General features: G+C 41.7%; 1 protein-coding gene across 1 annotated transcript in view; it reads right to left on the bottom strand.

Annotated features, from left to right (window-relative positions):
• The window catches only part of FRMD4B (FERM domain containing 4B), a 216,578-nt gene that overhangs the window by 33,876 nt on the left and 166,380 nt on the right, over nt 1-16,322 (bottom strand). Inside the window, exons 10-11 of the mRNA XM_003264875.4 lie at nt 14,116-14,173; nt 12,100-12,186 (exon numbers count right to left, since the gene is read on the bottom strand). Coding sequence (XP_003264923.2) covers nt 12,100-12,186; nt 14,116-14,173 — 145 coding nt within the window. The remainder of the gene's footprint in view (nt 1-12,099; nt 12,187-14,115; nt 14,174-16,322) is intronic.

The following is a 16,322-nucleotide window of genomic DNA, read 5'->3' as shown; positions in this document are numbered from 1 at the left end:
TTCAGACAGTCACAGCTGCAGTGTATGACTGTACATCAATGACTCACACGGTGGGGGATCCCCCTGCTATTATTACCTGAAGCCAAACAAAATCACTATGTTATTGATTTATTCTTTTTTCATTTTGAAAGATTACATGTGATGTATCTTCTGGAATTTCACAGAATTATAGGCTTCTATAAAGCCCAATTGATCTACCTTCTTTCCATCAAATGTTTATGTGACTGAGACAAAATCTCTGCCCTCAAGGAGGGTACAGGCTGTCAAAGTGACAGTCATACAACAAATACGCACAGTTAACACCAACAGTGCCAGCTGGCATAAACTAAATGCTCAGCTGGAGCACTAAGATGTTGTTGCATCTATTATCTTATGGAGTCTTCCCAACAACCACATGGGGCAGTACTATTTTAGTCTCACTGTGCAGAAGAGAAAACTGAGGTTCAGAGAGGTTAAAGTAAATTGACCAAGGTCACCCAGCTAAAAAGGGGCAGATATTGATCCATAAATACAGCTAGGCTCCAAGATCCCCAGTGTGTAACCACTGCATGTCATCCTGCCTTTCTTATCTGGGAAGAGTGCTATATGGGCATCTGTTATGTTTTTAACAAAAAAAAAAAAGAAAAACAGAAAAAAAGACTAATTCTTATTTCTTCCTCAAATAAAAAAGAAAGCAATTACAGCAGCCATTTGTGGGATAGGACTGAGTCTCTTTAATTTTTTTTTTTTTTTTTTTATGAGATAGGGTCTTGGTCTGTCACCTAGGCTGGAGTACAGTGGCATGATCACGGCTCACTGAAGCAGCCTCGACTTGTTGGGCTCAAGTGATCCTCTGATCTCGACCTTCTGAGTAGCTGGGACAACAGGTACATGCTACCACACCTGACTATACTTCTGTTTATTTCATTGGGGGTATTACACTGGAGGCTAATTTTTTAATTTCTTGTAGGGATGGGGTCTCCCTATGTTGCCCAGGCTGGTCTTGAACTCCTGGGCTCAAGGAATCCTCCCGCCTTGGCCTCCTAAAGTGCTGGGATTATAGGCATGAGCCACCACGCCCAGCCTGAGTCCCTTTAATTTTTCTTAGTGATTCTCAATTTGTGGTGATTTTTGCACCCCTCCCACTCCTCCCAACCATTAACCTCAGGACATGTGGTGATGCTTGGGGACATTTTTGGTTAACACACCGGAGGGGAGGATGCTACTAGCATCTAGAGAGTAGAGACCAGGCATGCTGCCAAAATCTTACAGTGCACAGAATATGATGCCCTCCACAACAGAGAACTATATAGCCCCAAATGTCTATGGTACTGAGATTGGGAAACCCTGACTTAGAGGATAATATTTGGTGATATACCTAGGCTTTGGTAGGTGAAACGTGCTGATGAAGGATATAACAATTTTTACTCCAAAACAATTAATTCTGGAGTTCTATTTCTTTCAACTATGCCTGTTCACATTGCTTTACATATGCAAATGCTACCCACTAGAGGGGCTTACAATTGACCAGACTAGAAGAGTCAGCTGTGCTGAACTAAAATCTCAGAAAAGTACCCAAATGGTATATGCTGTGGTAGTGAATGTTTTTTTCAGATGTGATCTCATAACCTTACAAATAAAACACCATATCTTGGCCAGGCATGGTGGCTCACACCTGTAATTCCAGCACTTTGGGAGGCCAGGGTAGATGGATTGCCTAAAGTCAGGGGTTCGAGACCAGCCTGACCAATGGTGAAACCCCATCTCTGTTAAAAATACAAAAATTAGCCAGGCGTGGTGGCGTGCACCTGTAGTCCCAGCTACTCGGGAGGCTGAGGCAGGAAAATTGCTTGAACACAGGAGGCAGAGGTTGCAGTAAGCTGAGATCGCGCCACTGCACTCCAGCCTGGGCGACAGAGTGACACTCCGTCTCAAAAAAACAAAACAAAACAAAAACCCATATCTTAAATGCAAGGAGTAAAACTCTTGAGTATTTTCAAAAAAGTTTAGATGAAGAAGTTCTGGGTAATGGGAAATGTATAATGTAAAAACCAGACCACCTAAAAGGATGTCATCTCACCCGAGTTTCCTCTGCGGCCAGATCTCTAACCTTCCAGGGCTGATGTAATGACTTCCTGTTAAGACTCTCATTAGTGTGCTCACTGATGTATTTGATGCCACCAGGGCTGAGCTACTGCTCTGGGCACCTGTATAACTGTTATGGATATTTACAACTGGTATCCCTTCTTGTGGTTTTGTACCTAGTCTGGTTATTAAATATTTTCAGTAAAATACCTAATTTTGAATACATTCTTTCTTTCCAGACAGATTGGCAGGTCCTTGATGGCAGGGATTGTGGCTTTTTCCTTAAATGAGACAAAGAATATAAAGTACTCATTCAGGGCCCCTGTAAATGCAATGGGCTTAATATATATTTTTTTTTTTTTTTTGGTGGAGGGGAGCATAAAATCAGGTACATTGCACTCTATAGTTAGAAATGTAAAGATAGATTAATTTGACAACTTTAGCTTATCACTGAAGCCTTGCTACCAAAAAAAAAAAAAAAGTCCCAAACCAGCCAATCATTGCTCACAAGTATACAATAAAGAAACTTTGGACAAGCACAATGGCTTATAATCCCAGCACTTTGGGAGGCTGAGGTGGGAGGATCACTTGAGGCCATGAGTTCAAGATCAGCTTGGGCAATATAGTGAGACCCTGTCTCCATAACAGAATTTTAAAAATTAGTGGGACACGATGGCGCATGCCTATAGTCCTAGCTAATTGACAGGCTGAGGTGGGAGGATTGCTTGAACTGAGGAGTTTGAGGCTGCAGTGAACTATCATTATGACTCTGCACTCTAGCCTGGGCAACAGAGTTAGAACCTATATCTTTAAAAAAAAAAGAAAGAAAGAAAATAAATCTTTACTGTTTATGCCTCTTCATAGAACTATTTTTTACAGTGCTTTATGTACTAATTGCTTTTCTCTGCATTCAGACTAGTCAATCCTATTTATGAGCTATCTTTCATTTTCCTTCATGTGCCAACAGTTCAACCATGTGGTAAATGCTTAGACATGTAAAGGAATAGAAAAAACAATGGACGGCCAGGCACGATGGCTCACGCCTGTAATCCCAGCACTTTGAGAGGCCGAGACGGGTGGATCACAAGGTCAAGAGATCGAAACCATCCTGGCCAACATGGTGAAACCCTGTCTCTACTGAAAATACAAAAATTAGCTAGCCGTGGTGGGACGTGCCTATACTCCCAGCTACTTGGGAGGCTGAGGCAAGAGAATCACTTGAACTTGGGAAGCAGACGTTGCGGTGAGCCAAGATCGGGCCAATGCACTCCAGCCTGGTGACAGAGCGAGACCCCGTCTCAAAACAAAAAAAAAGAAAAAACAAAGGACATCTGATGATTCTGCCTGTCTGGCAGCCACTTCCTTTTCTTCTAGTAGCATCTTCCATTTCTACACGGAACTCCGTAAGCTCTAGCTACAGTGGTGTGCAGTGGTGCCATCTTGGCTCACTGTAACTTCCGCCTCCTGGGTTCAAGCAATTCTCCTGCCTCAGCCTCCCAAGTAGCTGGGATTATGGTCACCCGCCATGATGTCTGGCTAATTTTTGTATTTTTATTTTTATTTTATTTATTTTTTTAGACAGAGTCTCGCTCTGTCACCCAGGCTAGAGTGCAATGGTGTGATCCTGGCTCACTGCAACCTCCACCTCCCCGGTTCAAGCAATTCTTCTGCCTCAGCCTCCTGAGTAGCTGAGATTACAGGCATCCACCACCACACCTGGCTAATTTTTTGTATTTTTAATAGAGACGGGATTTCACCATGTTGGCCAGGCTGGTCTCCAACTCCTGAACACAGGTGATCTACCCACCTCGGCCTCCCAAAGTGCTGGGATTATAGGCATGAGCCACTACGCCTGGCCTAATTTTTGTATTTTTAGTAGAGATGGGGTTTCACCATGTTGGCCAGGCTGGTCTGGTACTCCAGACCTCAAGTGATCTGCCTACCTCGGCTTCCCAAAGTGCTGGGATTACAGGCTGAGCCACTGCAACCGGCCTCCTGCTGGTTTTATAACATGCCTATCTCCTTCCTATCGGCATACCCTATTCTTTGATGAGAAAAAGCCATACTGTTCTTTATGAGCTTTCTGCCCTTCAGGTCTCAGGTTAAACATCACCTTCCTCAGAGAGGCTTTCCCTGAACACACCAAATGTCCCCTCCCTGCATCCCATTACTATCCCTCCATCTCATTTGTTTCCATCAAAGATAATTAAAAATTTCTAATTATGTATTTATTTCTTTGCTTACTTGTTTCTCACCAACCATCCCTCCAAAGACTTCAAAGGAAATAAATACAGTGTGACAGAAATTACTGATCTCCCCCAGGATCTATTTTTCCTTATTTTTAGTAATAGAACATCTTGAGTTATGCCAGGTGCGGTGGCTCACGCCTGTAATCCCAGCACTTTAGGAGGCTGAGGGGGGCAGATCACGAGGTCAGGGGTTCGAGACCAGCCTGGCCAACATGGTGAAACCCCATCTCTGCTAAAAATACAAAAATTAGCTGGGCGTGGTGGCGGGCGCCTGTAGTCCCAGCTACTCAGGAGGCTGAGGCAGAAGAATGGCTTGAACCTGGGAGGTGGAGGTTGCAGTGAGCCAAGATCGCACCACTGCGCTCCAGCCTGGGCGACAGAGCGACACTCCAACTCAAAAAAAAAAAAGAACATCTTGAGTTAAAGCTTTGCCCAGGGCCACCCACCTAGAGACAATACCTCCCAGCTGCCCTTGCACTCAGAGTTGGTACTTTGCAAATGACAGAGGAGCCTGCCTAGGCCTCCCTCTTTCCATCTTCTTAACCAATACTCAACCAATTTTCTAAAAGTTCCATGTTTTACGAGTACTGCTTAAAATTCTAATTGCGATCAACTATGGGACGGGAAGAGAAAGACCATGCTGTACAATACACTTTCTATAAATTAAAGTACGGTGTGGAGGGGAAAATAACCCACTCAGTGAAATAACTCACTAGCTCGTTGGGTCCTCACAATGATCTGTGAGGTGGACAGCAGACAAGAGTTATCTCAATTTGATAGCTGAAAAAAACGAACACCCAGAAAGGTTGAGTGACAGCTCTGAGTCAGCCAGCTGGTAAGTGGAAATGCAGAACTGGTTCTTATTTCAAATCCATGCTGTAGGATGGGAGTTCTCCTCCTACTGACTCTGCAGAAGGTTTTAACAATCAGATTGATTACTGGTGTGGTTAAAGCTTAGATACACACTTTATAAACAGGATGGACCAGTCTCTGGTTGACATTCTACAATCCAATTATTTTCTTCCATACCATGCTTTTTTTGGCATTAATGTAGAAAGAGAACAACCCATGTTCTCTTCTCCTACAGTTAATCTCATCTGGAATTTCAGCAACGTCAGAAGTAGCTTCTAATCTAGGTCCAAGGTGGTACGGTCATGGTGGAAAGAAGAGCTTAGAAATGCTCAAGATAGGGCCGGGCGCGGTGGCTCACGCCTGTAATCCCAGCACTTTGGGAGGCCGAGGCGGGCGGATCACGAGGTCAGGAGATCGAGACCATCCTGGTTAAAACGGTGAAACCCCATCTCTAGTAAAAATACAAAAAATTAGCTGGGCGTGGTGGCGGGCGGCTGTAGTCCCAGCTACTCGGGAGGCTGAGGCAGGAGAATGGCGTGAATCTGGGAGTCAGAGCTTGCAGTGAGCCGAGATTGTGCCACTGCACTCCAGCCTGGGCCACAGAGCAAGACTCCGTCTCAAAAAAAAAAAAAGAAATGCTCAAGATAGCTGTGGTTAAAAAAATAACCAAGTCACTGTCTTTAAATACAATAACCTTGTAGTTGTATGAGAAGAAAACAGGAAGACTTTTGTGCGTGTTACTTAATTCATTTGGCTTTAGGTATTTGGGGATTCCAATATATATTTAGAGACAGAAACTGAAAGCTAAGAACCTTTTCCCACCTTCACATGCCCTGTGGTGACGAAGTTCACCTCAAGTCTTTCTTGGCATGATATAATGCAAAAAGATACTTATCTTGAAAAGCATTTTGTCCCACTATGGACACCTCGACAGTATGTCATTTTATCTCTGCCATCTGACAGGCTCTGGTTTTCCCAGGGGAAGCATTTGCCGAAGGCATACAGATCTGTCATGACATAGACTAATACTTGGCTCAGTCTCTAACCCACTACCTGCTTCTTTATGAAGAACAGACATTTTTCCTTGAAATACTGAACAATAAATACTTAGAAGGAATACAAGGCTGCTTTTTTGTTTGTTTGTTTAAGTGAAACTTCATCAGTCTCTAAGTCCAAATGTCTTACCATTTGGAATTAAGTTGAGTTCTGGTATGTTTTCACATTCTCTGAGTTTGCAATGACATATGCATACACAAAGGGAGGATTAAAAAGTAAAACTGCTTATTGTCTTAATTTTTAATACCCTGAATGTTTGTGGTTTGTAATTGTGGATTAAAAATTTTTCCTTTAATTTGCATCACACCTTCAGGCATGATGGTTAATGAATTAGGAGGTGAAAGAAGTGCTTACACATTTCCGAAAACAGAAAATTTGAGGGTGGAGGCCAGGTGTGGTGGCACACATCTCTATTCCCAGAACTTTGGGAGGCTCAGTCGGGTGGATCACCTGAGGTCAGGAACTCGAGACCAGCCTGACCAACATGGTGAAACTCTGTCTCTGCTAAAAGTACAAAATTAGCCAGGCATGGTGGTGCATGCCTGTAATTCCAGCTACTTGGGAGGCTGAGGCAGGAGAATTGCTTGAACCCAGGAAGCAGGGGTTGCAGTGAGCCGAGCTGAGAACGTGCCATTACACTCCAGCCTGGGCAAGAAGAGTGAAACGCCATCTCAAAAAAAAAAAAAAAAAAAGAAAATTTGAGAGTGGATTCTTAGTACACTAGAGCTGTGGGTTTGTAGCAATGTGTCCCTCTCTAACCAGTGATCCAAGAATATTTCCCATACTCTTTTATTGTCGGTCCTCTCACTACTACTAATGATGATGGTGTATCAGCTATGGTGCTCAGTTTGTCCTCTAGGTCTTACAACCACCCTACACAGTTGGTGGCAATACCCTCGTGCAGATGAGAAAACCACTTTTAAAGAGAGACTAAACAACATGCTCAAGGTGGCACAGTAAATAGACACCAGGGGCAGAAGCTGGGATGCCTCCCAAACTCTTTCCCTGCATCACTGTACTACACTACACACTGGTTGAAAACAACTTGTTGGCACCCCAGACTGGCAAAAAAGCCGTATAAATAAAAGACTTGAAGAGCATCTGCTGGATGCCCTGGGAGGTAAAACAAATACCTCCCCACCCTCAACATTCACAGGTGATAACTGATACAGAAAGGTCTGAAGGTCACTGCTGGGAGATCTTGGAAAAACTCCTTTTCAAAACAGCCTTTCGGCATCAGTCTACTTATTCTTACTACTTATTCTCAGTAAATTTCCCTCCTTCTGGCCTGCTTTTAAGCCACATAATTGTAACAACTCAGGATGTGGCTCAAGAGGCTGAGCACCTTAAGGCCTCTCATTATAGCCTTTGTTTCATTAGAGTTTGCCAATTTGACCTTCATTCCTGCTGGTCTATTGGTAAACTTGCAGCCTGCACAGGTCCACACAAACAGCTGAAGCACGATCCTCCTTTAATAGAAGGCTGTGCTCATGGTCCTTTAAATTATGCATTCTTTCATTTGTGCAAACTAGGCCAGGAGAGGGACTTGTAGTACAGCCTCAATCCTTACATTGTCTGAACATAAAAAATAAATATATGGAAGCAAAATCCATTGTCAGATTTTAACAAAAGAAGAAGGGAAAAAATAAGCAATGGCACAGAGTAGACACCACTAAAAAAAAAAATGGAGAAAGAGAAGGAAAGAAACTGATAACATGGGCCGGGCGTGGTGGCTCATGCCTATAATCCCAGCACTTTGGGAGGCCCTAGGCGGGTGGATTGCCTGAGGTCAGGAGTTCCAGACCAGCTTGGCCAGCATGGTGAAAACCTGTATCTACTAAAAATTCAAAAATTAGCCAGGCATGGTGGCAGGCGCCTGTAATCTCAGCTTATTGGGAGGCTGAGGCAGGATAATCGCTTGAACCCAAGAGGCGGAGGTTGCAGTGAGCCAAGATCGTGCCATTGCACTCCAGCCTGGGCAACAGAGCAAAACCCCGTCTCAAAAAAAAAAAAAAAGAAAGAAAGAAAAAGAAAAAAAAAGTGGTAACACAAGATGGACTGTGTAGGGTCTTTTTAAAAATTGAGTGGCATGTTTTGGAAATGAAATAGAAAAACTGCAAATCCAAAAAAGGAAGTAGCTTCTGACCCTTTTCTAGACTCTGGAATGAACAAGCAAACCTGATTATGATCAGTGTCAAGAAATATTTGCCAATTTCTACCAAATTGTGAATGTAAAGAAAGGCCTGTGAGTCATAAGTACAGGAGAGGAAATTAACTGCAATATTTACTGTGCAGATTCTGATTCACCACTATTTTGGGACAAAGCCTGGTTGCTGTTAGCAGATGCATTTACATTCTACTGGAAGCTCAATCTTATCAAGCCACATTAGCTAATAAATTACTTGTGAATTGCCTTAAGTAATATTTTACATGGAAGATTCAGAAAAACCAGTAAGACTCCTAAGTGTTATTTCTTAAGTAAAATTCAGAAGAGAAATAAGTTAGCAAAAAAATCTCAGTACAAGTGAGGTCTACCTTAAGAAAACACGATAGGCAGTATTTTGGTCTTGCAAAATAGATAAACTAGGGTAAGGTATTTGCTTTGACTGGGATTTTTTATTATGCTCTGCAAACTCTCTCCACTCCTGCAAATGGAAACAAGTATGATGTCCATCAAAAGTGAATTGGTTAAATAAATTATGTATTCCCACATCATGAAACACTAGGCAGCTTTAAAAAAGTGAAAAGAAATCGGTTTATAAGTGAGCTAGAGAAATATGGCAAGGTATGAAACACTGCATATATTAGATTTCTCTGTCTTTGTAAATGCTTAGAATATACACTGACAATATCTAAATGAACTGGTACCATTTTTTTTAACAGTCGCTGGTTGTCATGGGGGAAAAATGGGGATTGCAGAAGACTTTCTCCCCTATTGCATTTTTTTTGTAGTGTTTGCTGCCATTTTTTTTTCCTTGCTCTCATGAGTATTTCTTACTCTGGGTCAAAAAAAAAAGCTAACAATAAATAAAATTGATTTAAAAAATATTTGAAAAAATTGGGTATCCTTCATTTCTAATATTATTGATTGGAAATTAGGTTTTAGAAGTCAATTCTGAAATACAAGCAGGAACAATAGTACTTATACTCTTCCTGGAAATTAATTATTCCTTAAATTGATCTTGGTCACAGAGCTTATAGAATGAAAATGTTAACAGTATCATTACAAACATGCTCTCTCACTGTCCTCTACTGCTTGTTGAATGATGTGCTGTTGTTTTCATTGATATATATATTTTTTTCTGACACAAGGTTTTGCTCTGTCACCCAGGCTGGAGTGCAGTGGCATGATCATAGTTCATTGCAGCCTCAACCTCCCAGGCTCAAGTGATCCTTCTACCTCAGCCTCCTGTATAACTGGGACTATAGGTATTTGCCACCATGCCTGGCTAATTTTTTTTAAGTTTTCTTTTTCTTTTTTTTTTTGTAGAGATGGGGTCTTGTCACATTGCTCAGGCTGGTCTTGAACTCCTGGCCTTAAGCAGTCCTCCCATCTTGACCTCCAAAAGCACTGGGATTACAGGCATGAGCCGCCACCCTTGGCCTTATCAATAATTTCTAGTAAGAAGCCTCAATGCCCTACTAGACTGATCCAGGAAAGCTGGATCAGTATTGGAGGTGGGTGGCGGAGGGGATATGGCTTTCCCTAAACTACCCTTTTGTGTTATCTGTGTCAGTTTCACAACCATAAAACGGGGAAAACAGGGGACTTTTATTTATTTTCATAACTCATGGAAGACTGTGCACTGATTGAAGCTGCATGGACACTTAGAAGATGAAGAGTACATACGATTATAGGGCTGCTTTATAAAGAGAATGTCTGTTTTTCTAACACACATTAAAGCAAGATACAGATGGAAATGATAGGAGTTATTTAAGGCTGTGATGTCGGGTTGTGATAATGCAGGTAGCTGACCATGGTCTGTTATTAGAGGCCATTGTTTTACTCCTGTGCTTTCAGTGATGGCAGGATAGCACAGGGAGAGCGGCAAAACCAACCAGGGCGGCATGAGTCAGTCTTGATGTCACTGTGATACCGAAGGAAGACAAGACCAGCTGCATGGTGATCTATATGGATTCTTCAAATCTTATATGGGCAAAAACGTGTTGTACACTTCAGCTTGGATCAAGAGAAGAAGATTCAGCTGAGCAAAGCGGCTCATGCCTGTAATCCCAGCGCTTTGGGAGGCTAAGGTGGGAAGATCGCTTGAGCCCAGGAGTTAAAGACCAGTCTTGGAAAAATAGCCAGACTTTGTCTCTGCAAAAAACTTTCTAAAAATTATCTGGGCATGGTGGCATGTGCCTGTAGTCCAAGCTACTTGGGAGGCTGAGGTGGAAGGATTGCTTGAGCCAGGGAAGTCAAGGCTGCAGTGACCTGTCATCAGGCCACTGCACTCCAGTCGAGGGAACAAAGCGAGACTCCATCTCAAAAAATAATAATAATAATGAATTTTTTTTTTTGAGATGGAGTCTCACCCTGTTGCCCAGGCTGAAGTGCAGTGGCGTGATCTCGGCTCACTGCAACCTCTGCCTCCCAGGTTCAAGCAATTTTCCTGCCTCAGCCTGCCACGAAGCTGGGACTACAGGCACATGACGCTATGCCCAGCTCGTTTCTTGTATTTTAGTAGAGACGGGGTTTCACCTTGTTGCCCTGGCTGATCGCAAACTCCTGAGCTCAGGCAATCCACCCGACTCAGCCTCCCAAAGCGCCAGGATTACAGGCATGAGCTACCACACCCAGCTGATAATGAATTTTTTTAAAAAACAGCTTCATAATAAAATTTTAAATGGACATTGATGTTAGTTATTTAGCCCTGGAAATCCAAATCTGATAGATTGTGACCGTTTTTTTTTGAGATGGAGCCTCTCTGTGTTGCCCAGGCTGGAGTGCAGTGGCATGATCTTGTCTCACTGCAACCTCTGCCTCCCAGGTTCAAGCAATGCTCGTGCCTCAGCCTCCCGAGTAGCTAGGATTACAGATGCCTGCCACTACACCTGGCTAATTTTTGTATTTTTAGTAGAGACGGGGTTACACCTTGTTGGCTAGGCTGGTCTCAAATTCCTGACCTCCTGATCTGCCCACCTTGGCCTCCCAAAGTGCTGGGATTACAGACAGGAGTCATCATGCCTGGCCTGTGACCCTTTAATAAATAGCACAGAACTGATTTTTCTCTACAAAAAGCAGACATGTTCACTGCAGAAAATTGTGAAACAGAGATAATAGCAGCAGAAGAAAGACGACTTATACCTGCACCATTGAGAGATCACTAGCACCAAAAATTTTGGCTCAGGTCTTTATTATTCATTTATATGTATACCATCCAATTCAAATATGTATATGCATAAATGTACATATAAAATTTATAAAATAAATGGCATCATCCTGTTCATACTAACATAAAATAGAAACCTAATGGTGTGTGCTTGTGGCTCACGCCTATAATCCCAGCATTCTGGGAGGCCAAGGTGGGCGGAGCACTTGAGGTCAGAATTTTGAGACCAGCCTGGCCAACATGGCAAAACCCTGTCTCTGCTAAAAGTACAAAAATTAGCCGGGTGTGGTGGCGTGTGCCTGTAATCCCAGCTACTTGGGAGGCTGAGGAAGAAGACTCACTTGAATCCAGGAGGCGGAGGTTGCAGTGAGCCACTATCATCCCACTGCACTCCAGCTTGGGCGACAAAGCAAGCGAGACTCCATCTCAAAAACAAAAACAAAAACAAAAAAACCCCAACAACCTAATGGTGTGTGCTTGTCAACTATGTTGTGACTAACATCTTTTGAACAGTTCGATGTTCTCCTAACGTGATTCACACTTACCTTCCGAGGCTTCACCTTGTCCTGTATATCGTATTGGCCAATTCCCTTATAGCTGATTCCAAGCCACCAAGGAAGTCCTTGCTTATCCTAGAAGATGAAAAAGCATGAGAACCAAGACCTAGCTGTTAACTCTTCTAGAAGTGAATAAAATTTACCAATTTTACCTCTTTCTTTTTTTTTTGAGACGGAGTCTCATTCTGTCACCAGGTTGGAGTGCAGTGGCATGATCTTGGCTCACTGCAGTCTCTGCCTCTGGGTTTGATCAATTCCCCTGCCTCAGCCTCTCTAGCAGCTGGGATTACAGGCACGCACCACCATGCCTGGCTAATTTTTTGTATTTTAGTAGAGATGGGGTTTCACTATGTTGGCTAGGATGGTCTTGATCTCCTAACCTCATGATCCGCCCACCTCAGCCTCCCAAAGTGCTGGGATTACAGGTGTAAGCCCCCGCACCCAGCAATTTCACCTCTTCGCAAGTATCAGCAAGTCAAAACAAAGATGTCTTGATAAACAAAACATTTAAAAACCTAACTTGTTATTAAAACACCTACTTGGAGTTTCTTCAAATAAAATCTTTAAGCTGAAATTGTCCAGTACTGTTAATACCATCAAAAAGAGTAAAGCATTACTGTTTTGATTAAACAGTTGGAGCAAATAAATAAAATGTAAGTAATTCAACTAAGAATTAATCCAGTAAAAAGCCAGTTATCCATTAAAAAAAAAAAAAGCTCTTTGTCTCTTAATTAGTAACCAGTTATAAAAGCTTGGGGACGTTTCCAAGGAATTACAAAGATGAGAAAAGTGGTTCCAATTCCTGATGTTTATAAAACAATTAACAATGAACATGGGAATATCGAAAACCCTTTTGGAGAACTGCACAATTCAATGACAGGATGTTTGAATAATTGGTTTGAGGTACATATGGGGAGGTGAGTAACATTGTTTTCATAAATTTATCTTTTATGTTTTGCCAAAGCAAAGAATATACTGACACAGGAAAAGGAAAATTTAGGTTTAGACAGATACCTATATGCAAACCAGAGTCAGTAGAAATTAAAGTTAAATTGGAGGCCAGCCATGGTGGTTCATGCCTGTACTCCCAGCACTTTGGGAGCCCGAGGCAAATGGATCACCTGAGGTCAGGAGTTCAAGACCAGCCTGGCCAACATGGTGAAACCCCATCTCCACTAAAAATACAAAAAATGAGGCAGGTATGGTGGTGTGTGCCTGTAATCCCAGCTACTCTGTGGGCTGAGGCAGGAGAATTGCTCAAACCCAGGAGGCAGACGTTGCAGTGAGCTGAGACCATGCCACTAAAACAAACAACAAAAAAAGTTAAATTGCTACTGATTTTTAGCACAGGTATTCTCATTATGTAAATTTTCTAATTCCCCATCATTTCGAATTGTATAGAGATATGAACATTATCATAAGATGAAAAGTCAATCAAGAACTGACCAATTATAAAATTATTTCTCTTTCAAACAAGACACCCTTAACACTTTCATCTCATCATCTCAAAATATGTCAATCTCTCCCTGCTTATAAACATCTGAAAATACTTTTCATCATCTCAAAATATTTGTCAGTCTCTCCCTGCTTATAAAACATCTGAAAATACAGTGTATGTAATACACTGATTGAAACATGGTATTGCAAATCCTGTAAAAAATTCAGCATTTTATGAAGCTGTTGAAATAACGCTGGAGACTGCATAATTTTCAAACAAAAGCACTCTCAAGTGAAGATCTGGTAGTGCTACAAAGGTGACCAACTGGACAAAAGACCAAACAGCAAGCAGAGGTATTTTTCAACAGAGAATGATCTGAACATCTTAGGATGAAGAGAGGTCTTGGAAAAACATTTTAACGTAGCAAGTATTTTGCAAAAATAATGTACTTTATAATTGGCTACAAATGGCAAGATATAATCAGCCTTTTATACAGTATGAAAAAAGCTGCTATTGTGCAATAACTCTCAATCATCATGAAGGCTTTATTATGTAAAACTATTTACCTTTACTGCATAATAATGGACACCATAAGTTGGTAGAGCTTCTACTATTTTCATATACCTATGGAAAATAAATATGTATCACAATCTTATTAAAATAGTTAGAGGACCCTTTTGGGAAAAGTGATTTAAAGAAACACCACGTTTCTACTTTCCTTATTATAAGAATAATTAATATGTTTCACTCAAGTAGAAACAGAATAAATGATTTTGGGGAGTAATATATTTTAGCTTATCCAAATATTAGGAAAATGCTAATAGAACCTCAATTTCAAAAAGCTATAGAAAATGTTACTTTCCACACATTCAAATGTTTATGGATTAGGAATGTACCATATTATAAACTCCACTTGCAAGTATTTTTTGAAGTAAGCCCCTAATAATGCAAGCAATGGGCACGAACTTTTGGGTCATACTCATAAGTTAAACAATAAAGCTATTCCATATATTGCTTGTGGTAGAGGTTAAATAACTACAAACATCTGTCAAAACTCCTAGAAGTTTATACTTTAAAACTATGAATTATGCTATGTAAACCTGACTTAAAAAATATGTCCCTCCAGGCCGGGCACGGTGGCTCACGCCTGTAATCCCAGCACTTTGGGAGGCCGAGGCAGGTGGATCACCTGAGGTCAGGAGGTCAAGACGAGCCTGGCCAACATGGTGAAACCCCGTCTCTACTAAAAATATAAAAAATTAGCTGGGCGTGGTGGTGGGCGCCTGTAATCCCACCTATTTGGGCGGCTAAGGCAGAAGAATTGCTTGAATTCAGGAGGTGGAGGTTGCAGTGAGCCAAGATTGCACTATTGCACTCCAGCCTGGGCGACAGAGCAAGAATCTGTCAAAAAAAAAAAAAAAAAAAAAACTCCCCTAAAATAAAAATTAAAGCAACAATGCCGCTACTTGCTATTTTTAATTCAGTAGTGTTTCTTGTATATCTTTATGGCTTTGGAGTGGACTAAATTGTGTAATGCTTCCTCTCTGCCCTCAAGGAACTGAGGCTCCTGTTTTAACACAAGTAGACTTTTTAATGACATTTTGATGATCAATTTCTCCAGGAACTATAATCAATAATTTGATAATTTTTTTTTTATTATTGTACTTTAAGTTTTAGGGTACATGTGCACGATGTGCAGGTTTGTTACATATGTATCCATGTGCCATGTTGGTGTGCTGCACCCATTAACTCGTCATTCAGCATTAGGTGTATCTCCTAATGCTATCCCTTCCCCCTCCCCCCACCCCACAACAGTCCCCGGAGTGTGATGTTCCCCTTCCTGTGTCCATGTGTTCTCATTGTTCAATTCCCACCTATGAGTGGACTATAAATCATGCTGCTATAAAGACACATGCACACGTATGTTTATTGTGATAAATTTTTTAAAAGTAAATGGCCTGCCTGTAAATGAATGTAAGGGGTGAAATGTGTCAAGGTCATGCAGCAACTAAACTGCACAGCCAGAATTCTAACAAAATGAGTCGGACTCCACATCCTAGAGCCTTAACTACCATATGAAACTGTCTCTTAGATGAAGCCCCACAATAATGATCAGGAGAAAGAATAAGGCTCTGCATTCAAGCACGGGTACTTTTTTTTTTAATTGTTTTTTAGGTTCCACGGTACATGTGCAGGATGTGCAGGTTTGTTACATAGGTAAATGTGTGCCATGGTGATTTGCTGCACAGATCAACCCATCACCTAGAGATCAGGGACAGCATGCATCAGCACTTTTCCCTAAAGCTCTCTCCCATCCCAGCCCTCTCCTGACAGGCCCTAGTAAATGTTGTTCCCCTCCCTGTGTCCATGTGTTCTCATTGTTCAGCTCCTACTTATAAGTGAGAACAAGTGGTGTTTGGTTTTTTGTTCCTGCATTAGTTTGCTGAGGATAATGGCTTCCAGTTTCATACAAGCCCCTGCAAAGGATATGATCTCGTTCCTTTGTATGGCTACATAGTATTCCATGGTGTGTATGTACCACATTTTCTTTATCTAGTCTATCATTGATGGGCATTTGGGTTGATTCCATGTCTTATTAAGCATGGGAACTTTGTTATATACAGTCACGCATTGCTTAACAATGAAGATACATTCTGAGAATTGTGTTGTGAGGTGATTCTGTCCTTGTGCACACATCATGGAGTGCACTTACACAAACCCGGATGGTAGAGCCTACTACACAGTTAGGTTGTATGGTATGGCCTATTGCTCC

Source organism: Nomascus leucogenys, chromosome 21, assembly GCF_006542625.1.
Source record: "Nomascus leucogenys isolate Asia chromosome 21, Asia_NLE_v1, whole genome shotgun sequence".
Taxonomy (NCBI): Eukaryota; Metazoa; Chordata; class Mammalia; order Primates; family Hylobatidae; genus Nomascus; species Nomascus leucogenys.
This window is presented reverse-complemented; position numbering and strand designations above follow the sequence as displayed.